The sequence below is a fragment of the Chiloscyllium plagiosum genome, unplaced genomic scaffold (genome assembly GCF_037043375.1).
Source record: "Chiloscyllium plagiosum isolate Xiang-an unplaced genomic scaffold, Cpla_swu_hap1 HiC_scaffold_15, whole genome shotgun sequence".
NCBI lineage: Eukaryota > Metazoa > Chordata > Chondrichthyes > Orectolobiformes > Hemiscylliidae > Chiloscyllium > Chiloscyllium plagiosum.
Genome location: NW_028270153.1, coordinates 47,030,123 through 47,054,073, shown reverse-complemented (window position 1 = coordinate 47,054,073; position 23,951 = coordinate 47,030,123). Strand labels below are relative to the sequence as shown.

Here is a 23,951-nt window from a genome sequence, read left to right as displayed (position 1 = left end):
GTGTATTTTTGGTCAGTGAAGGCCAAAAAAAGGGCGCAGGAAAAACAACTGACCACAATGGCTTCAGGGCTGAGAGGTTTCATGTGGATGGATTGGAGAGGCTGGCGTTGTTTCCTCTTAGAGCAGAGAAGTGCACGTGGGAAAATCATAGGACCCTAGACTGGAAAGATAAGGATGAAATTTTCTTTGACAAAACAGTTGATAATCACAATGCACAGATTCGAGGTGATTGTCAAAAGAACCAACGATGTCTGAGGAAAGTCATTTTTACATTGAGAGAATGGTGATGATCTGGGGCATCATGCCTGAAAGGATGATGGCGGAAAATCCAATCAAATCTTTCAAAAGGGAATTAGCTACTAAGTGAAATCTAGTTTTTGGCATAGCAACAGGTAAAGGACAATACAATAGTACTAGCTGGATTGCTCATGCATACAGCTGGTGTGGACTTGGCAGACTGCCGCAATCATTCTATAATCTAAAAGTAAAGGACTAAAGTTGAGGATACACTGTACTCTAGAATCTCCGATTAGTCTGAGACTGCCTTATTGGTGAAGCTTTACTTGGACTTCAGAATACTTGGTATTTTCTTAGTTTTTATGCCTTAATACAAAAGAGGCAGTAATGGTTACATCACAGACAGAATGTTTGGCCCATTGCTCTTGCTGGGAGCAAGCATTAAAACAATTCAGCTAGTCTCACTCCCTGCCTCTTTCCTGTAGCACCCTAATTTGTTTAGTGTTCAGATCATTGTCGATCCAGTTTTGTTTCCCAATTTTTTTTATTCCAGTTTAGATTCTATGCCATTTTACATCATTGTAGGCACTGCTCATAGCGCTAGTTATGCTATTACTGCTTCTTCTAGGTATGGATGCTCACTGGGGACAAACTTGAAACAGCAACTTGTACAGCAAAAAATGCACATCTAGTAACCAGGAACCAAGACATTCACATCTTCCGAACTGTAAGTGTTTCCACCATGATTTTGTCACTGCCACCACTGGATCCCCATTTATTTGCATGGTACTAAGTTCTTCATCTTAAATACTAAGAGCACCTTTCAAAATGATTATACTTTCTTCTATCAAATGCATTTGCAAATATTTGAGGGGATAAAGCAGGATTCAAAACTCTTTAACTTCTGAAGATGCTATTCTTCACAGTGTATAAATCTATAGAAAATCACAGGTACCCCAAATCCACTGCTCAATGAATCATACTTTATCTGTCAACCAAGCTATGTCTGACAATTCAATAAACAAAATATTATTACTTGGCCTATCCATAGGACTCAACAGATAGCAATTACAGGTTGATTTTTCTTACAACATCTACCCTTTTCCTCCATTGCCAGGTAAAGGGTTGTAAAGACAAATTGTCCCTCACTGATGCCTTGTCTGAAAACTTAAGCCCATTCATTTGAACTCCAAGATTGTAGATTCCAGTTTCACTCCACTGTGTAATTGCTGATATACTTCAGTCAGCACTAAAAACGAGCTACATTTCAACAATTACCTACAATTAGTTGAAATGAGTGTGGCCTCAATCAAGAAATAGGTGATGCAATGACCCACTGAGCCACCAACGCAGGGCTCACTGTTCAAATACAATGGGTTTATTTTTAGTGTGTAACCATCTAGTTTGGAGCAAGGGAAAAAAACTCAACATTACTCACAATCCTTGTTTTAAGAATCTAACTTTTTTAAAGTGTCCAGCTTTTTTAAAATTTTCAATTGCTGCAAATATTACAGAGAAGAAACTGGCCACCGGCACTTGAAAAAGAAAGCTGCTTTTTCTTTCTTTCCTGTTTGTTCCCAATAATACTTTGTAGTTTGTCTGTTACTTGAACTGAATTGTACTCAGTTTAATAAGAGAACATTAGCTCAGTCTTCAAGGAAACAATGTTGCAACAAGGTTGAAACATGTTTTGTCAGTTCTGTGCTAAATAGTTGGCTTGTCTTTTGTTCATTCTGTAGAGATATTTACATTTGACATGTATATTGAATCACAAATGTAAGTATTTAAATAAAGATAAAACTGTATTTCCTCTAAATGGATTTTGTTCTGGTCAATTCTCTTTCTCTGCAACCTTTTCCTGGTGGTATTAAATCCTGCCAGAATATAGTTCTAACAATTTTTCATGACAATTATCAAATTTTCTTTTTCATGGTTGCGTATTGACTGTGAGTATTTCAGACATTAGTCTGTTACTGATGCATTTATTTTCAGATAACGAATCGAGGAGAAGCTCACTTAGAGCTTAATGCTTTCAGAAGGAAACATGATTGTGCATTGGTCATATCCGGTGACTCACTGGAAGTGAGTATTTGTGTCCTTTTTTTTGTTTAATTGCTCAGGGTTATGACATTATTGGTCAAGTGGGTTTATTATGATTTTGGTGAATCAATTACTTTTGCCTAATTTTCTTCTTTTTAGCTCCTACTGCCCAGAAAGCATGACCTCTTGTGTTGATGTAAATTTACAGGTGCTGTTTGACTTAAAAAAAGACATTATGTTTGAGTCTGGAGATTGTACGTGATTTTAGTAAAGCTTAGTGCTGTTCCCTCCTATGCATACAACTTGAAATGGCTTTTCTTCAGTCCTGCTCAGTTCCACCAATGAAGTCCCAGTGATCTAATTTAGACATTAAGTACCTAGCACTAAGCCATCTAATCAGCCAGATAAATTCAAGATCAATAGGGGACTGGGCAGTGTGTGGAATTTCAATGTGAGAGCCCAGTAAAAAGATTACTTAGAAGTTTTCAACTTTTTTTGCTACACTGAGTTTCCAACAAGCAGTCAGAGATATCTCTGGGAAAGTGGTTGTAGTTTGATGGTGGAGCCTCTTTTCACTCTGGGAATAAAACAAGAGGAAGAAAGAATGTGTCACAGTGTCCTACAGCAGCATCATAACATAATTTGTATGCGCATGCTGAAGGTGTAGTAGTCTTAAATCTTCAAAAGTCAAGCTATGTCTCACCGTTTGAGGAGCACTGATATCAACCAGCCAGTTTGTCAGCTCATCATTGCTACTTCATCAAAATGTGTGAAACAGTTTGGCCATGGGAGGCTTTAACATGAAATGAGGTGGGAACTGTGTGTTTGGCTGTGCAAGTCCTGAAGGCCTTTGACATAAAACTGGATTGTTCATTAGTGAAACTATGATTGTGATTCAGTTTTTACTAGGAGGTCCTATTGATTTGCTGAGAACAGAGCTGTGTGTTCACTGTTACTCTGCGTACAATCTAACACATGTTGAATATGTTACAGTTGGGATCATCTCCCTTATTTTTACTCTGTTGTAGGTGTGCCTGAAGTTCTATGAGTATGAGTTCATGGAGCTGGCCTGTCAGTGCCCTGCTGTAGTGTGCTGTCGATGTGCTCCTACACAGAAAGCACAAATCATACGCCTGTTGCAGCAGAGGACTCGGAAATTAACATGTGCAGTAGGTGAGAAACCACAAACCTCCTTGCATCATTATTGTTTTCCACTGTGAGCTACATGTTTAGAAGTGAATGTCGAAACCACGAAAAGCACATTGTTGCATTGTGTTCATTCTCTTTCTCCTGTTTTCTGTCTTGCTTTCTTTCTCGTGCTCTCTTCCTGTCACTTTCTGTGCTTTATTATACATCATGCTGTGGTCTGTGATTAGTTATATGGCGGCGTAATCATCTGCGACTAAGCTCATTCTGTAACTGAAAATATCTCTAACTGTACACCCTATTTCATGGATTAGTTTTAGCTGACTGTATTGTAATAAGATCCCACAACCACAATAAATTAGACAGTGTATGAAAAATTAAAAATTCAGCATTGCAAAAATTACACTTCTGAAAAAAAAAGTGAAGACCACAAAAAGAAGCACCATTACAATTCTGGGCACTGAATTACAGGATGTGATTGCAATAAAGGGAGATTGGAGGCAATTTATGGGGAAATTGCCAGAAATGGGGAATTTCAACTATGAGGAAGGATTGAATAGGCTGGTGGTGTTTTCTGAGCAACAAAGGAGGCCAAGGAGAAATGTATAACATGAGAGAATAAGAAGCTTTTGTCTCCTTTAACATAGAGTTCAGTTACCAGGGGTGTAGGTTTAAAACAATTGCCAGGAGGACAATTGCCAGGAGGAATAGGAGGTAGTTGAGGAGGAATGATTTCATCCAGAGGCTGGTGTGCTCTGGAACTCTGTACCTGAAAGGCTGATTAAGTTAGAAGTAGTTTACGTACTTTAAAAAAAAAGATTGGATATGTACTTGAAATGCCAATACCTCCCAGGGCATGGACGAGAACCTGCAGAGGTTCAGCTAGATTCCTTTGTCTTTGGCTGGCATAGGTATGTTATGCTAACTGGCTTCCTTCTCTACAGAGATTTTTCTTTGCTTCTTTCTGATTATTACCTGATTTAAAATATTTGTGGCAAACATTTGCACTGCTTTCTTTAGTTCAAAGATGCTTGCTGAAACCAAAATTTTAATCCAGTGCAATTCATTGAATTTGGTCCCTTTGTACCAAACTTTTTAAAGCTGTTAGTTCTGCAGATTTGTCCAAGCTGCATCATGAATTACCAACCAGACAATTAATGCAATATCGGGAACAAAAGGAGCACTTTCCTATTAAATTTGTGAATTCTAGTAACAATTGATCATTTTTCAAGCCAGTAAATAGACATGTAGTACATGAAAAAGGAAATTGATCTTTTCTTGAAAGGTACTACTTCCATAGAGACTTCACAACTAATCCAACAGTCCCCTGGACTGGAAACCACTACCTCAGGAATTGAAGCTTGGGCCCTCGCCAACAATAGTCCTTTGCATTAACATAGTGCCTTCAAACTGAGAACACATGTAGGCCAGCAAGTGTTAACATGATTGATGAACAGAATTCAATGTGAGTTAGGATATAGGTGCCAGAGTTTTGGATGAGCTGAATTTTACGGATGGTAACCTGATCATTGAAATAGTTCAGAGATATCCAAGACATGGGCATATGGTTCAGCATCAGATGTGCTGACATGGGTGCAGAAAGCAATGACAAGAAGTGAAAATGGATGGAGAGGACATGGGATCAGAAGCTCAGTGCAGGGTCAGAATAATTGTCAATTCTAACCTCAGACAGTGGTCAGAGAGCAGGATGGATTGTCAGCTAGAAAATGGAGTGGAAGTAGCAGTAAGAAGTAATAGTTCCCAGGAATAAATCACTGCAAGTTGTGTTAGTGGAAGTAGAAGAGGCACAGTTAATATATCTTGCTAGAATTGTAAGTTCCAATGTGGAGCTGATAATTCTTGTTGGTTCTGAGGCAATAGCAGAGTGATGTGTGGTGGTGCAAAAAAGACGACCTTCCGTGCTTTGAGGAGAAAACCCTTGCTTATCCAATCTATCTACATAACTAACCCCAATTCTTTGAATTATTGCAGTGAATTTCTTCTGTAGCCTCACTAAATCCTTGTCATGCCTCCTAAAGTGTGGTGCCCAGATATAGATAGACTACTAGAGCAAAGGACAAAGCAGTGAGTTATAACTGTTTTGCGCAACTTCCTTTCTTTTGTGTTCTATGCATGAGGTTAGGTAACTATATACTTTTAACACTTGTCTCACCTTGTCCTACAATCTTCTACAATTTCCATAGAATCCCTGCAGTGTGGAAACAGGCCATTCAGCCCAAAAAGTCCACATTGACCCTCCAAAGAGCATCACACACAGACCCATCCCTACCCTATATTTCCCATCTAACCTGTGTATTCCTGGATACTACAGGGCAATTTAGCATCGTCAATCCACCTAACTTGAACTTCTTTGGACTGTGAAAGAATACTGGAGCACCTGGAGGAAATCCACAAAGACATGGGGAGAATGTGCAAACTCTGCACAGACAGTTGGCCCTGGGTGGAATCAAACCCAGGTCCCTGGCGCTGTGAGGCAGTAGTGCTAACCACTGAGCCATTGTGCAGGCCCATCCTCTGGTCGCTTTGCTCCTGTACTCAGTAGTAGGGGCATGGAACGCACTGCCTGCAACAATAGTAAACTCGACAACTTTTAATGTCATTGGATAAACATATAGATGAAAGTGGAATAGTGTAGGATAGATGGGCTTTAGATTGGTTCCACAGGTTGGTGCAATATAAAGAGTCAAAGCGCCTGTATTGTGTTGTAATTTCTATGTTCTGTGTACACATTTTAAAATCATACCATTTAGTTCATCCGCTTCTCTTCATTCTTCATATGAAATGCATCGCTTCATGTTTTACATTAGTTTCATCTGTCATTGTTCCTGCCCATTTTACCAGTCTCCCTATGTCCTCTGGGATTCTGTTGCTATTCTCCTTTTTGCTACATTTGAGTTTGCCAAATGTAAACTGTGGGCTCGAGTTCTCAATCCCCAAGTCAATGTCATTAATGTTCCTCAAAAAGAGCAGTGGTCCGAGGTACTGACTCTTGGAAACATTACTATATTATTTTCTCTTACTAGAGAAAAACAACTTTACAGGAATATTATGACCGGTGCCTCTGCAATTTTCAACCTTACACCTTTAGATGGGCAGTGACTTTTCTACCTTGAAGACTGCCAAATTTTTAAGTAACTCTCTGCTTTCTGTTCCTTAACCAACTGAGTATCCATGCTGCTGTTTTGATTATAGGACATTATCCTTGAGTGTAAACCTATTGTGTGGTCATTTGCTCTACTGCCTTGTGAAAGTTTATCTAAATAACTTCAACTACTGCTACATTCAACCTCCCCTGATAACTTGAATCACATTAGTCAAACATGACAATATTAGGTTCAACTGTCTCTTCCTTTAACAATGCCACCTTTTATTTTAAAATGCACAATAATCATTTAGTGCTTTGGCCATGACTCCAGTCTTCATTTGAGTACTTCCTCTTGGTTCCTAATCTTTCCCACCCACTTCTGATAACCCCTTACTCTTTGTATTTATATAAAAGACTCTTAGATTTCCTTCTTATCTTGGCATAATCTATTCTCAGAATTTTTCTTTTATCCCTTACTCCTTTCTTAGAATATGTATTTCCTGTTGTATTATGAAGCATACGTTTGTCATAAACCTCCTTCTGTCTCATTGTAACCACATTCTTTAATCATCCTGGATCACTAGCTTTGGATACCCTTCCCCTCACACCACATGATCACAGAATTGTCATGGTACAGAACTGTTTGGAACATAACTAGTATACAACTGTCCCGGCCCATCATGTAGCAACTGTCCACCTGAGTAGCGTGACTTAGTGCTACTCTGCCACCCTTTTCTCTCCCAAATGTTTGTTTTAATAGCCATCTAAGCCTCACTTGAACCTATATTCACCACACATCCAGTCAGACCTGAACCATTCGCTGTGTGTCTTTTCTTCCTCATATCAAATTGACTGACTTCGTTTGCAAACCACTTGAAATCTATGACTTGTCTGTGGCAGTATCTACTCAAAATATGTGAACTGCATCCTCTTTGGAATCTCCCATTATTTTCAATGTCTGTTTTGCCTGCTAATTTGAATCTAATCTACCTGGGTTAGATTTCTTTACAGTGTGGTGTTGGAAAAGCATGGCAGGTCAGGCAACACCCAAGGAGCAGGAGAATCGATATTTCGGGCATAAGCCCTTCATCAGGTTTCCACTGTTGACTTTGATCTCAGCATCTGCAGTCCTCACTTTCTCCTAGATTCCTTTACAACTCACTGAGGTTTTCCCTAAGACTGTTAATTTTCCTTTTCCGTAACATTTTAAACCCTGTTCCCCCAATTTTTTTTTGTCTCAAATGGCAAGGTCAAGGATATCACTGAATTGAAGCAGAGTACCTTCAGGAGGCATGAATAAACAGCCATGGTCCACATTGGTGTCAAAAACATAGCTTAAAAGAGGGAGATGTTCCTGCAGGCTGAATTTAGGGAGCCAGGTAGAAGATCAGCAAGGAGGACTTCAGTATTAGTCCTTTCCAGAGTACTCTTGATACGACTTGCAAATGACGATAAGAATTGGATGATTAAAGCAGACAATGTGTAGCTGGAAAGACAAATTTCTGGGACCACCTCTGAAGTAGATGAGATATATAGAGGGTGCATCTGAACAGAGCAATTTGCTTCCTCTATTGGGGAATGTTTAAATTAGTTTGGTAAGGGTATGGTATCAAGAAGGTAGTATTAGATGCCAAGGTCCACAGTATACCTGGAGATATAGATAGCACTGCAAAAGGAAATTGTGAAAGTTATTATGTGGGTTTAGAGTAAAAGTGAATCTAACAGAAACTTGGCACAAAGTAAAGCAACAGTGGTTGTTAAATATTCCTGGATACAAGGTCAGGATACAAGGACAGAAATTAAAGGGGGAGGGATGGCAGTACTGATTAAGGAGACACTGCAGTGCTGGAGAGAGAGGATGTCCCAGAGCAGAGAGATCAAGGACAGACTCTCTTTGGCTGGAGCTAAAGAAGAAATAAAGTGCAGTGACATCACTTGGTGTAATTTATCGGCCGCCAATTAGTGGGAAAGATGTAGAGTGACAAATTTGCGTAGAAGTTAGAAATATGTAGAATTATTACAATGGAGGACATTCTATATCTGAGTATAGACAGGGATAGTTGTTTAAAATATGGACAAGGGCAAGAATTCTGAGAGTGTGTTGAGTTGAATTTTCTATAGGATATGTTTCTAATCCAAACAGAAAGGAGGCATTGTTGGACCTGGTTCTTGGAAATGTGGTGAGTCAAGTAGATCAAGTGTCACTAGGGAAATGTTTGTGAGTTATTGATCATTGTTTCATAAGATTTAGATTGGTTATGGAAAAGGACAAGGAACAATCCAAATAAATAACAGAGAGAAAGCCAACTTCAAAGAGTTAAAAATGGATAAGAGTCAAATGAACTGGAATCAAAGGAATGGCAGGCAAAATGAACTGAACAATGGATTCCCTTAAAGAGGACGTAGTTAGGGCAAACACATGAGAGCTCTCTGGTTGACAAAAGAGTTGGAGTTCAAGGTGAAGAAGAGAATGTATGTTTGGATGTCGTCTGATCAATAACAGAACCAGGCTGAATATACAAAATTCAGGAGGAAATTGAAAAGCATATCAGAGCAGCAAAGAGAGAATTTTAAACGAGAATGGCAGCTGACATGAAATGGAATTCACAAGTCTTCATTCGACATAGAAATAGTTAAGGGGTGAAGTGCTGGAGGTTAGAGAACAAGGAAGGGATTTACAGGAGAAACAGGGGCTATGGCCTCTGTCTTTGCCAAGAAAGAAATGCTGAGCAGACCATGGTGAAAAGAAATGTAGTTCACACATTTCAAAAGCTCAAAATTGATATAAAAGCAGTTGGATAGCCTGTCTATGTTAATAAAACATCAACACTGGATGAAATGCGTTCGGTTCTGATATAACGCATGTTTCTTCAATGCAAATTGACCTTAACGTGATTAAAGAATTTTGACCATTATTTGTGGAAAGTGAACTTTCTCTACCTATATTAACTATAACACGATTCTGACCCCATTTGTTTAAATGGCGCAGCTATTGCACAATTTTCTTATAATGCAAGATTGCACGAGAATAGAACAATTGCATTTTATCAGAATTGACTCTACAGCCAAAAGTACTGAAGAAAATGAAAATTGAAACTGTAGAGGAACTGGCCATAATTTTCCAATTTTATTTAAACTTGGATGATACCAGAGGACTGAAGAACTGAAAAATGTTGCCCCATAGATCAGTTAAGAGAACAAGGATAAGTCCAGAAAGTAAAGGTCAGTCAGGCTCACCTGTGCGGTGGGGAAGCTTCTAAAATGATAATTCAGGATAAAATTAATAGTCATAAGGGGAAATGCAGCTTAATTAGGGAAAGCAAGCATGGATTTGTTATGGGAAAATGATATTTAACCTCCAGTTCTTTTAGTGAGGTGACAGAGAGGGTTGATGAGGACAATGCTGCTGATGTGTTGAACATGGACTTTCAGAAGTCATTCTGTTAAAGTACCACTCAGTAGGCTGGTGGGCAAAATTCAAGACAGCAAGACATGAAATTAGCTGAGTATCAGGAATCATATTATCATAAATCATAGAATTCCTACAATATGGAAACAGGATATTTGGCCCAACAGGTCTACAGCAACCCACTGAAGAGTAATCCACCCAGACCCATTCCCCTATTCTATTACTTTTCCCCTGACTAACCCACCTAACCTACACATCCCTGAACACGAGAGGCAATTTAGCAAGGCCAATTCACCGAACCTGCACATCTTTGGACTTGAGAGGAAACTGGAGCACCCAGAGGAAACCCACACAGTCATGGGGAGAATGTGCAAACTCCACACAGACAGTCACCTGAGGCTGGAATCGAACCCGGGTCTCTACCGGTGTGAGGCAGCAGTGCTAATATAATGAATTTTTTTTTTGGACTGCAAGAAGAGTTGCACTGGAGTTCTCCAGAGATTGTTTATGATTTTCCTGGTGTGTTATAGACCTTAGTTTGCAGATGATGCATAACTTCGAAGTATTGTAAAGTGTGAGGAGGCTAGTGTAAAACTTCAAAACGACATAGTTTGGTAGAGTGGGCCAACAAATAGCAGATGAAATTTTAATGCAGAGCAGTGTGATGTGATTGAATGTGGTAGGCCTGATTCAGGGATAGAAAGCAAGAGTTCCAAATGGCCTCCTGTATCTGAAAGGGGATGTGTGTTTTGGTTTGAGCAGATGCTGATATTCATTATTGAAGCAGTTTGGATGCGGGGAAGCCTGAGGGTGGCAGAGACCCATTTGATTATTGATTTCAAAAGGGATTTGGACAAGCACTTGAGGTTTAAAAAATAAATTATAGGCAAATATAAGTCAGGGCGTTGGAACTGGCTAATTTGCTCTCACAGAGAACCAGCATGGTCTTGGCAAGTTTTATGACCTCCTGTGTTGTAGCTGTTCTGTGATCCCATGTATGTGGTCAGAATGGGCTGATAAATCCTCTGATGCAGCACTTCAATTTAGGAGGTTCCATGTAGGGAAAGGTTTTCTGTTCTCGTGGGACCAGGAACTTTCCAAATGAATTCTGCAAAAATAATGAGAACAACTAAGTGCTGTGATCAATGACAGGAATATAACCTAAGGATCAGGATGCAATGCCAAAAGACATTCAGTGTCATCACACAAAGGGATCTTCAGATGGCACATTTGACAATGAACAGTCCCAACCTAGCTGAATCACTAAATGCCCCACTCCCCCCATATCTCACTTACCAACAATCTCCTTCACTCATGGTTTATACATCAGCCTCATACACCTCGGACAGTTGCAAGTCTCACACCCTTATTCCAAGTAATGGCAGTCAACCATGACAGACACACCATATGGCTAACAGAAGGTAGGAACAAATACCCAGTGAGGACAAGTATGGCTATCTGTTCTCCATTCCAATGGAGAAATCTGTATTACTCATCATTCCAGTTACTATGACTGCCAAGACAGTCAGCAGTGACATTGTAAAAAAACTTGATGGTGACTATTCTGATCTGACCTTTTTCCAATATCCTATTGTTTGTGTTTAAAAGAGGGTACTATCTGGAGGGTACTATCTAAAGTTGGAAATTGCACTGCTGCAGCTCAATCAATTGCACTCTGACGGATGACATGATCTGTTCGCTCTGCAGACCATTCCTATCACCCACACAAATCCCCTCACTAAACTGGTGTGCACCAGGGGCTGCATTGGAAATGAGTACACTGAAAGTGCAGATCCAATTTACATCCTAAACCTCACACGGAGTGTTGAAAATATGAGGGATACAAAGCTGTTACTGTTACCATGTCTTGCTGAACAAAACTGCAATAATAGAACATAGAACAGTACAGCACAGTACAGGCCCTTCAGCCCTCAATGTTGTGCTGACCTTTTGTCCTACTCTAAGGTCAAACTAACTGACATACCCTTCATTGTACTATCTTCCATGTGCCTATCCAGGAGTCGCTTGAATATCCCTTATGTAGTTGACTCTACTACCGCTACTGGCAGTGCATTCCATGCACCCACCACTCTGTGTAAAGAACCTACCTCTGACATCTCCCCTAAACCTTTCTCCAATCACCTTAAAGTTATGCCCCTCTCATGATAGCCATTTCTGTCCTGGGAAAAAGTCTCTGGCTATCCACTCTATCTATGCCTCTTATCATTTTGTATACCTTTATCAAGTCACCTCTCATCCTTCTTTGCACCCATGAGAAAAGCTCTAGCTCCCTCAATCTTCCTTCATAAGACATGCCTTCCAGTCCAGGCAGCATCCTGGTAAATCTCCTCTGCACCCTCTCTAAAGCTTCCACATCCTTCCTATAATGAGGTGACCAGAACTGAACACAATATTCCAAGTGTAGTTTAACCAGGGCTCTACAGAGCTGCAGCATAACCTCACAGCTGTTAAACTCAGTCCGCCTGCTAATGAAAGCTAACATATCATGTGCCACCTTGACAACCATATCAACTTGGGTGGCAACTTTGAGGGATCTGTGGACATGGACCTCACGATCCCTCTGTTCCTCCATAGTGCCAAGAATCCTGCCTTTAACCCTGTAATCTGCATTCAAATTTGACCTTCCAAAATGAATCGCTTCACACTTTTCCAGGTTGAACTTCATCTGCTACTTATCAGCACAGCTCTACATCCTGTCAATGTCCCGTTGAAGTCCTCCACACTATCCACAACCACTTCAACCTTCGTGTCATTGGCAAACCTACTAACCCACCCTTCCACTTCCTCCGAGTAATTAATAAAAACCACAAAATGCAGAGGTCCCAAAACTGATTCATGTGGAACACCACTGGTCACTGGGCTCCAGTCTGAATAGTTTCCATCTACTACCACCCTTTGTCTTCTATGACCTAACTAATTCTGTATCCAGCCAGTTTTCCCTGTATCCCATGCCTCCTTACTTTGCGAATGAGCCTACCTTGGGGAACCTTCTCAAGTGCTTTGCTAAAATCCATATACACCACATCCACTGCTCTACGTTCATCAATGTGTTTTGTCACATTCTCAAAGAATTCAATAAGGTTTGTGTGGCATGATCTGCCCCTCACAAAGCCATGCTGACTATTTGGAAAAGCATAGTTTGATTAGAGATAATCATAAATCTTGTATCTCAGAATCCTTTCCAATAATTTGCCCACCACCAACATAAGACTGACTGGCCTGCAATTTCCATTGTTATCCCTATTCCCTTTCTTGAACAAGGGAATAACATTTGCTACCCTCTAATCATCTGGTACTACTCCAGTGGACAGGTGAGGACACAAAGATCAAGGCACAGTAATCTTTTTCCTTATTTTCCGTAATATCCTTCAGTACATCCCATCTGGTCCAGGGAATTTATCTGTCCTCACGTTTTTTAAAATTTACAGCACATCTTCCTCCTTAACATCAACCTGTTTGAGCATACAGCCTGTTTCACACTGTCCTCACAAACAACAAAGTCCCCCTCACTAGTGAATAAGCAAAGTATTCATTGAGTTTTTATTAATGGGATGATTTTTAATGTAAACATAGTGAAAGGTTAACCACATTAATTTACAACCTGTAAGAATATGGTAGATGCTTCTACAAGGGGCAATGCAGAGCTGGCCCTACTTCTGGCGAGTGAGGCTTGACAGATGTTCAAGGTGACATTTTAGCGATAGCAACCATAAAATGGTACATTTTAAGCTTTAATGAAAAAGGAAAAAAGATGGTCTTAAAATAAGGCTTTGAAAGGGATATGGCAAACTTTATTAAAATAAGGCAGGATCTGGCCAAAATAGACTTGGTAGAGCCAAAGTAGACTGGGCACAGTTACTTGAGAGTGAATCTACATTAGAACAGCAGGGAGTTGTTGAACAAGGTACTGGGAGGAGTACAGGTCCAAAGTGTTCACTTTAGGGTGAAATACAGGAGCATCCAGCCCAGGGAACCCTGCATTTCTGGGGTTATTCAGGATTGGATAAAAAGGAAAATGGAAATGTAGAACATATACAAAGAGAACAAAACAAATTATGCCCGAGAGGATTATAGAAAGGGGTGAGCAATTAGAGAGCAAAGACAGGGCATGAAAAAAGGCTGGTGGACAACTTGGATAATCCCAAGTTATTTTATAAGGATGTCAAGGCATAGAAAATAAGTAGTGAAAGAGTAGCACCTATTAGGGACCAAGGGGGTAATCTGTGTGTGAAGCCAGCGGACATTAGTAAAGTGTTAAATTAGTACTACACATCTAGCTTTACTTGAAAGAAAGGGGATCCAAATACAGAATTTGCGAAGATGTACCTGTACTGTGAATTCTCGAGCAGTTTGGTATAAGAAGCGAGGAGGTATTGGGGGTTTTGGCAGATTTTAAAAGTGGACAAATCTAGATGAGTTGTATCCCAAGCTACTGTGGGAGGCTGGGAAGGAATTTATTTTGCCATACATACGTATACATTCCATTTCTTTACATACAGAGATCGGAATTAATCATTCGTATATATAAGTCTGTACATTGACCATCCTGGTATTTTGCTGAGGAGTCAGTGGAGCCCACTTACTGAGTGGGCCCCCTGTTCTTTGGCAGGCAGACGTTACACGTTGGTCTTTCCCCACCGCTCCTTGGTGGCAGCTGCCCCAAGCTTCAGCGCATCCCTCAACACGTAGACCTAGACCTTGGAATGTGCCAGTCCGCAACACTCAGTCAGGGTCAACTCCTTCAGCTGGAAGATCAACAGGTTTCGGACAGACCAAAGAGTGTCTTTCACCGAGTTGATGATCCTCCAGGCACAGTTGATGTTCGTCTTGGTGTGCATCCCAGGGAACAGACCGTAGAGCATGGAGTCCCACGTCACGGAGTTGCTCGGGACAAACCTCGACAAACACCACTGCATTCCTCTCCAGACTTCCTTTATGTAGGCACATTCCAAAAGGAGGTGTGTGACAGTCTCGTCCCCCCTGCAGCCGCTTCGAGGGCAGTGTGCTGTGTGGCAGAGAGTCCGGGTGTGCATAAAGGATCTCACAGGCAGAGCCCTTCTCACCACCAGCCAAGCCATGTCTTGGTGCTTGTTGGAAAGTTCTGGCGATGAGGCATTCTGCCAAATGGCTTTGACAGTCTGCTCAGGGAACTGCTCGATAGGATCCGCCCTCTTTTTCCCGAAGGGTATCAAGGACACTACGTGCTGACCACTTCCTGATGGACTTGTTTTTCTTCATAAATTTCTCCACAAAGGACAGGTGATCCGGAACGGTCCAACTACTCGGAGCGTTCCGCAGCAGCGAGGACAGGCCCATCCTTCGCAACACCGGGGACAGGTAGAACCTCAGTACATAGTGACACTTGGTGTTTGCGTACCGGGGATCCACGCACAGCTTGATGCAGCCACATACAAAGGTGGCCATCAGGGTGAGGGTGGCATTGGGTGTGTTTTTTTTTCCCCCTGTTGCCCAGATCTTTATACATCGAGTCCCTTTGGACCCGGTCCATCTTTGATCTCCATATAAAATGGAAGATGGCCCAGGTGACTGTAACAGCACAGGTTCTGGGAATAGGCCAGACCTGTGCCATGTATAACAGCAATGACAGTGCCTCATACCTGATGACCAGGTTTCTTCCCGTGATGGAGAGCGACCGTAGCTTCCATCTGCCTAGTTTCTGCCTCACATTGCTGATATGCTCCTCCCAAGACTTGGCACACGCCCCTGCCCCTCTGAACCAAATATGAAAGAAAATTACTGTGGCCTTGACTCAAGTTTTTGTCATTTCTGGCCTTAGGGGAGGTACTGGAGGACAGCCAATGTAGTTCCAGTTCACAAGAAGGGTGTTAGAGAGTGTCAGTGGGCAGGAAACTGTTGGAGAAAATAGTGAGAGAGAAAGACATGGTTTGATGGGGTATTGTCAGCATTGCTTTGTCAAGATTCGGAAATTTGTCAAAGGGAGGTCATACCTATTAAATCTGGTGGAACATTTTTGAGGTGCTGACCAAATATGTAGATGAGGGTAGAGCAGTTGATGATGTAGTTTTATATAGATTTCAGAAAGGCCTTTGACGAAGTGCCGCATGGGATGCAGGATAACTTAGCAAGTTGACTTAGTGACAGCAAACAGAAGGTGGCAGTTGAAGGCTATTGTGTGACTGGATGCTGGGGAAGGGGGAGGGTGTAGAGTTGAAGATAAGTAACTTTGTGGATAAACAAGGATTGGCTGAATGGTTAACAGTAAGGAGGAAGGTGTTAGCTACAGGAAGATATAAATGGATTGGTCAGATGGGATTTAACCCTGATAAAAATGTGGAGCTGATGCACTTTGGAAGAAGGAACAAGACAAGGGAATTCTCGATGAATGGCAAGACAGTAGGAAGCTCAGAGGAACCGAGTGATCTTGGAGTGTTTGTCCCCACAAATCCTTGAAGGTGGCAGCACAAGTTAATAGAGTAGTTAAGAAAGCAGACCGGACACTTAACCATTATCAGTCAGTCTAGATGATAAGAGCAAGACGGTCATGTTGGATCTGTACAGAATTTTGGTTATGCCACAGCTGGAAGACTGTGTGCAGTTCTGCTTGTCCACTATAGGGAGGATGCGATTGCACCAGAGAGGGTGCAAAGGAGATTCATCAGGAGCATTTGGTAATGGAACCTGGTATGGAGCATTACAGCTATGAAGAGAGGCTAGATAAAATCAAATTGTTTTCTTTGGAGCAGAGAAGGTTGAAGGGAGACCTGATAGAGATACATCAGATGATAAGAGCAAGATGGTCATGTTGGATCTGTACAGAATTTTGGTTATGCCACAGCTGGAAGACTGTGTGCAGTTCTGCTTGTCTGGGTGAATAGAAAGCACTGATACCCTTAGTCAAAGGATCAGTATCAAGGGGGCATAATTTTAAAGTGAAAGGAAGGAGATTTAATGGGAATTCAAAGGAAATTTTTTTCACCCAGAGGATGAGGGTGGGGGGTGGGAGGAGGTTTTGAATGCCCTACCTCAACATGTAAAAAAGAAAGTACTTGGATGAACACTTGAAATGTCATAACATTCAGAGTTACAGGCATAGTGTGAGGAAGGGGGACTATTGTAGGTTATACTGTAAATTTGGCAGTAAAGATGTAATGAGCCAATGGGCCTCTACAAATTTTTCCTATGAATGTTTTGTAAACTCTGATCAAAAGCAGAACCTGCAGTCCACCGCCATCAAACAGTGCCACCTTCTGACCACAAAAAAGCAGCACACTAGTACAACATGTCCAGATCCAACAGTACTTAAGTTCTCTCTTGACATTTTTTTTCTCCCCTTCTTCCCTGGAATTGTGATTTCTGCTTGACCACAGTTCCTCAGTTGCTGGCCCTTTGCTACTGCACTATTTGTCACATGTCCAGGTGGAGCACGCATGTTAGCATGTTTCAGGTGGTGTGGAGTCACTGACTGGATATTGTCATTAAGAGTGGAAACTGTGATTGACTTCCAGCAGTACCCTTATTGCTAAATTTATTTAAACCCTGGGTCACGAATGGTAACCATTTTGCTCCGAAGATGTCCACTAGGTGAGCTTGATCAACACAAGGTTAAACCTGTGATCTCTGTTATGTGCGACTCAAATCACATGAGTTAAGAGTAAGCATAAACAGATGAGTGAAACACATAATCAGAGATGTAACATTTCCTTAACTAAAAACTAGGTGACGCTGTTGCATAACACAATGAATTTTTTTTCCCTCAGGAACTGAATGTACTTGGCACCACTGACTTCAACACTGTCCATTATCCACAGATTCTAACAAACAAAATAAGCAAATCTGTGAGCAGTCCTTTTGAAGCATTGTTCTTGGTAAATTGTTAGTCCAAATCTTCCATATGTCAAAGGTCAGAGTAATTTGCATAAGTTCACAACCTTCGAGTGTGAAGTGCCTCTGACTTGGCCCTTGTCTGATGGTCAGTTGGCAGTTATGTGTCGATGCAGAAATTAAATACCACACACTGTAGCGGATGTTGCTTTAAATCTACATGCAAGGCAGCATATTTCTTTTACAACATATCTTAAGGCAGAGCTGAAAGCGCAGACGTGTTTCCTTCAGTACATAAAGCGAAGCACAAGACCGAGTCTGAGGATCCACAAGCACAGCTGTCTTAAGAAAAGTTAAACAAGGCAACCAGTTGTTATATCCAGCATAATATAGTGTGTAACTGGAGGCAATATTGGAAGATGTTTAATGATCCCGCTGGATTTACAAAATGGGCAGTCAACAGTTATCTTCTATTAACTTTTTAAACACTGAAAATGCTAAACATGACACTCCTGTCTCAGTATTTTAAATTATTTTGAGTGCTTGCCATTAAGACTCATTATGTACAGGATATACAACACCACCAGTCTTCCCCTGGAAGTATTTGTTTTTTCACATCCTTTCTTGGATTTGGGCCAAAGTAATCAGAAATTAAAGTAGTTGCGTCATGCATGTTTGACATTACAGCCTACTTGAGCTAAGCTCTGACTCTTGGTTATTCCTAAATATCGGCACAAGTATCACAACCTTTCACTTCCTCGATAACTAACATGGTGCCACTGTTTAAGAAGAGTGGTAAGGACAAGCTAGTAAACTATAGACCAGTGAGCCTGACAGTGGTGAGCATCCTGAGGGGCAGGATATACATGTATTTGGAAAGGCAAGGACTGATTAGGGATAGTCAACATGGCTTTGTACGTGGGAAATCATGTCTCACAAACTTGATTCTGTTTTTTGAAGAAGTAACAAAGAGGATTGATGAGGGCAGAGCAGTAGATGTGATCTATATGGACTTCAGTAAAGTGTTCAACAAGGTTCCCCATGGGAGACTGGTTAACAAGGTTAGATCTTACGGAATACAGGGAGAACTAGCCAGTTAGATACAGAACTGGCTCAAAGGTAGAAGACAGAGGGTGGTGGTGGAGGATTGTTTTTCAGACTGGAGGCCTGTGACCAGTGGAGTGCCACAAGGATTGGTGCTGCGTCCTCTACTTTTTGTCATTTACATAAATGATTTGGATGTGAGCATAAGAGGTACAGTTAGTAAGTTTGCAGATGACAGTGGACAGCAAAGAAGATGCAGTGGACAGCAAAGAAGGTTACCTCAGATTACAACAGGATCTTGACCAGATGGGCCGATGGGCTGAGAAGTGGCAGATGGAGTTTAATTCAGATAAATGCGAGGTGCTGCATTTTGGGAAAGCAAATCTTAGCAGGACTTATACACCTTAATGGTAAGGTCCTAGAGAGTGTTGCTGAACAAAGAGACCTTGGAGTGCAGGTTCATAGCTTCTTGAAAGTGGAGTTGCAGGTAGATAGGATAGTGAAGAAGGCATTTGATATGCTTTCTTTTATTGGTCAGAGTATTGAGTACAGGAGTTGGGACATGATGTTGTGGCTGTACAGGACATTGGTTAGGCCACTGTTGGAATATTGCGTTCAATTCTGGTCTCCTCCCTATTGGAAAGATGTTGTGAAACTTGAAAGGGTTCAGAAAAGATTTATAAGGATGTTGCCAGGGTTGGAGGATTTGAGCTATGGGGAGAGGCTGAACAGGCTGGGGCTGTTCTCCCTGGAGCGTCAGAGGTTAGAACATAGAAAAGTACAGCACAGAACAGGCCCTTTGGCCCACGATGTTGTATCAAAATTTAATCCTAATGTAAAATATAGTAAAAACCTACGCACTCCTCAACTCACTGCTGTCCATGTGCATGTCCAGAAGTCGCTTAAATGTCCCCAATGACTCTGCTTCCACAACCACCGCTGGTAACGCATTCCATGCATTCACAACTCTCTGCATAAAGAACCTACCTCTGACTTTTCCTTTATACCTTCCTCCTAATATCTTCAAACTATGACTTCTCGCCCCAGTCAATCCTGCCCTGGGGAAAAGTCTCTGGCTATTGACTCTATCTATTCCTCTCATTATTTTGTACACCTCTATCAGGTCTCCTCTCTTCCTCCTTCTCTCCAGAGAGAAAAGTCCGAGCCTATTCAACCTTTCTTCATGAGGCAAGCCCTCCAGTCCAGGCAGCATCCTGGTAAACCTTCTTTGCACCCTCTCCAAAGCCTCTGTATCTTTCCTATAGTAGGGCGACCAGAACTGGACACAATATTCCAAGTGTGGCCTCACCAGGGACTTGTAGAGCTGCAGCAAAACCTCATGGCTCTTAAACTCTATACCTCTGATGAAAGCCAAAACACCATATACTTAACAACCCTATCCACTTGGGTGGCAGCTTTGAGCGATCTATGTACTTGCACACCTAGATCCCTCTGTTCCTCCACACTGTCAAGAATCCTGTCTTTAATCCTATATTCAGCATTCGAGTTCGACCTTCCAAAATGCATCACTTTGCATTTATCCAGGTTGAACTCCATCTGCCATTTCTCAGCCCAGCTCTGCATCCTGTCTATGTCGCACTGCAGCCTGCAGTAGCCCTCTATACTATCGACGATACCTCCAACCTTTCTTTCATCTGCAAATTTACTAACCCACCCCTCAACCACCTCATCCAAGTCATTTATAAAAACTACAAAGAGCAGAGGCCCAAGAACAGAGCCCTGCGGGACCCCACTCAACACTGTCCTCCAGGCAGAATACTTTCCATCTACAACCACTTTCTGCCTTCTGTCAGCCAGCCAATTCTGAATCCAGATAGCCAAATCTCCGTTTATCCCATACTTCCTGACTTTATAAATGGGCCTACCATGGGGAACCCTATCAAATGCCTTGCTGAAATCTATATACACCACATCCACTGCTCAACCATCATCGACCTGTCTTGACACCACCTCAAAGAACTCAATAAGATTTGTGAGGCATGACCTGTCCCTCACAAAGCCATGCTGACTGCCTTTAATCACACTACACTTTGCCAAATAGTCATAAATCTTATCCCTCAGAATTCTTTCCAAAACTTTGCTGACCACAGGCATAAAACTGACTGGTCTGTAATTGCCAGCAAATTCCCTATTACCTTTCTTGAAAAGAGGAACAACATTGGCCTCCTTCCAATCGTCCACTCTCCTTCTGTGGAGAGTGAGGACGCAAATATCCTTGCCAGCGGCTGAGCAACCTCCTTTCTCGCTTTCCGGAGCAGCCTCGGATAATTCTGATCTGGCCCTGGGGACTTTATCAATGGTAATGTTTTCCAAAATTTCTCGCACGTCAACTTCATCAATCTTGATCTGGTCAAGACTGTATCCCAGCTCCTCTAAGTTTTCATTTACAACAAGTTCCCTTTCCTTGGTGAAAATCGAAGCAAAAAACTCATTTAGGGCTTCCCTTTCTGCTCAGACTCCAAGCACAAGTTCCCTCAGCTATCCCTGATTGACCCTGCCTTCTCCCTGATCATTCTCTTATTCCTCACGTATGAGTAAAGCACCTTTGGGTTCTCCCTAATCCTTCTTGCCAAGCCATTTTCGTACCCCCTCCTGGATGTCCTCAGTCCATTTCTGAGCTCCTTTCTAGCAAGCCTGTAATCCTCTAAAGCTGTGCTAAATCCTTGCTTTCTCCACCTTACATAAGTTGCCTCCTTCCTTTTTGATGAGAAGTTCCTCTGTTCTCGTCATCCAAGGTTCCTTAATCTTACCACTTCTTACCTGCCTCGGAGGAACAAATTTGTGCATCACTCGGAACAAATTTGTGCATCACTCGCAACAACTGCTCCTTAAATAGTCTCCCCATGTCTGCTGTGCCCTTTCTGTGGAACAATTGCTCCCAATCTATACTTCCCAACTCCTGTCAGCGCATAATTTTCTTTTCCCCAATTGAATATCTTCCCTCTGTAATTGCTCCTTTCACTTTCCAAGGCTATGCTAAATGTGAGGCAATTGTGATCACTGTCACCAAAGTGCTCTCTCACCACGAGATCTGACACCTGTTCTGGTTCGTTGCTGAGCACCAAATTCAAAATGGCCTTTCCCCTGGTCAGTCTGTCAACATCCTGAGTAAGGAAACCCTCCTGAAAACACCTGACAAAATTGGCTTCATCCAAACCATCTGCACTTAGGAGGTTCCAGTCGATATTGGGAAAGTTGAAATCACCCATAAAAACAACCCTGCTACTTTTGCATTGTTCCAGAATCTGCCCGCCTATGAGATCTTCAATCTCTCTACTGCTATTAGGTGGTCTGTAGAAACCCCCCAATGCGGTGGCTGTTGCCTTGCTGTTCCTAACTTCCACCCATACTGACTCAGTAGTCAAACCTTCCTCAACAACCTTCATTTCTGTAGCTGTGATGCACTCTCTGATTAGCAATGCTACACCCCCTCCTCTTTTTCCATCCTCCCTGTTCTTTTTAAATGTTCTAAACCCTGGAACATCAAGCAACCATTCCTGCCCAGTGAAACCCACATCTCCATTATGGCCACAACAGGTTGAGGGGTGACCCTATAAAGGTTTACAAAATCATGATGGCATGGATAGGATAAATAGACAAAGTCTTTTCCCTGGGGTGGGGTGGTCCAGAACTAGAGGGCATAGGTTTATGGTGAGAGGGGAAAGATATAAAAGAGACCTAAGGGGCAACTTTTTCATGCAGAGGCTGGTACGTGTATGGAATGAGCTGCCAGAGGAAGTGGTGGAGGCTGGTACAATTGCAACATTTAAAAGGCATTTGGATGGGTATATAAATAGAAAGGGTTTGGAGGATGCGGGTGCTGGCAGGTGGGACTAGATTGGGTTGGGATAGCTGGTCGGCATGGACAAGTTGGACCGAAGGGTCTGTATCCATGCTGTACATCTCTTTGATTCTAAAGGGAAAATTAGTAAAAGTCTCCCCAACACTCTTGTGCTAACATTTTAAGAGGTTACTCTGCAAATCTAAGGTTAGAAGCCATACAGGGTACTTGAGTTAGCAAAATAAGATTGACCTGATTCATGTTTGGGTGGGGTTGGTAATAAAAGTGTTGGTCTGCCAGCGAGTTACTTGTAAGGGGAGACGGAAGAAAAGAGTAGAGATTTGAAGAATTGTTATCACACTTGTGGAAACAAGGAGTAATACTTTCATGTCAAAGAAATCTCAGAGAGGAAATCAGTCATATTTTAATTTGTCATCATAAGAGTAAATTGAACAGAATATTCAATATTTTAAAGTTTCTTTTAGGATGATCATGTTCAGAAATGTCTGAGTTGCCTGCGATTATATATTGTACTAATCACAAAGTGATGTGTGTTGTCACTGAGCTGTCAGACTGTTTCATACCCGAGGGTGATTAGGTGACTACAATCTAGTATCTGCAATCCATTTACATGCCATCGAGCCAGTCCTGATATTAAGCAGAATAATGTGAAGTTACTCTACCCAATATTCATACTGTACAACCGGAACTGGCAGGTACCTTGTGTGTAATGTGGGAACTAATGTGCTACTGTGTTGAATCCAAACCAGTTTTAAATCTATGCACATTTTGTTACAGGTGATGGAGGAAACGATGTCAGTATGATCCAGGCTGCTGACTGTGGAGTAGGGATTGAAGGCAAGGTAAGGGTGTTGGCATTTGTAAACTTATTGGTATGTTTAGTTTTCATAGATTTAAGCTGTTCTGTTGATGTTTTACAGCAGTTACACTGGTTGAACTAACTCAAATTAACCAATTTGCAATATTCAGCTGTGAATGAGGTACAACACGTGAGTTAGATTCATGGGAGCATTTGTTCAGACATGTGCGATGGTCAGATATATGATATGGACCCATATCATTTGCAGTTCTGGATTAAGCCAGGGTCCACATTGCATGATTTCTGACAATGCTTCTGCAGCACTTTATATCAAATTGTGACTGATTCTGTATACATATTGCATAATTTTCTAATTATATATTAAATTATGAGAGACACAATGTTTTGCGAGGTTTGAACTTGCTAAGGTGCTATTTAAAAAAGCAGGTGATTTTAAATAATTGATAGTCAAAGAATAGTGAAATTTAACATGGAGTCGCTCCATTAAAACTCTTTGAATTTC

General features: G+C 41.6%; 1 protein-coding gene across 1 annotated transcript in view; it reads left to right on the top strand.

Annotated features, from left to right (window-relative positions):
* The window catches only part of atp9a (ATPase phospholipid transporting 9A), a 187,617-nt gene that overhangs the window by 128,572 nt on the left and 35,094 nt on the right, over positions 1-23,951 (top strand). The window contains exons 19-22 of the mRNA XM_043710245.2: positions 866-964; positions 2,230-2,319; positions 3,306-3,450; positions 23,407-23,471. Of these exons, the coding sequence (XP_043566180.1) occupies positions 866-964; positions 2,230-2,319; positions 3,306-3,450; positions 23,407-23,471 (399 nt within the window). The remainder of the gene's footprint in view (positions 1-865; positions 965-2,229; positions 2,320-3,305; positions 3,451-23,406; positions 23,472-23,951) is intronic.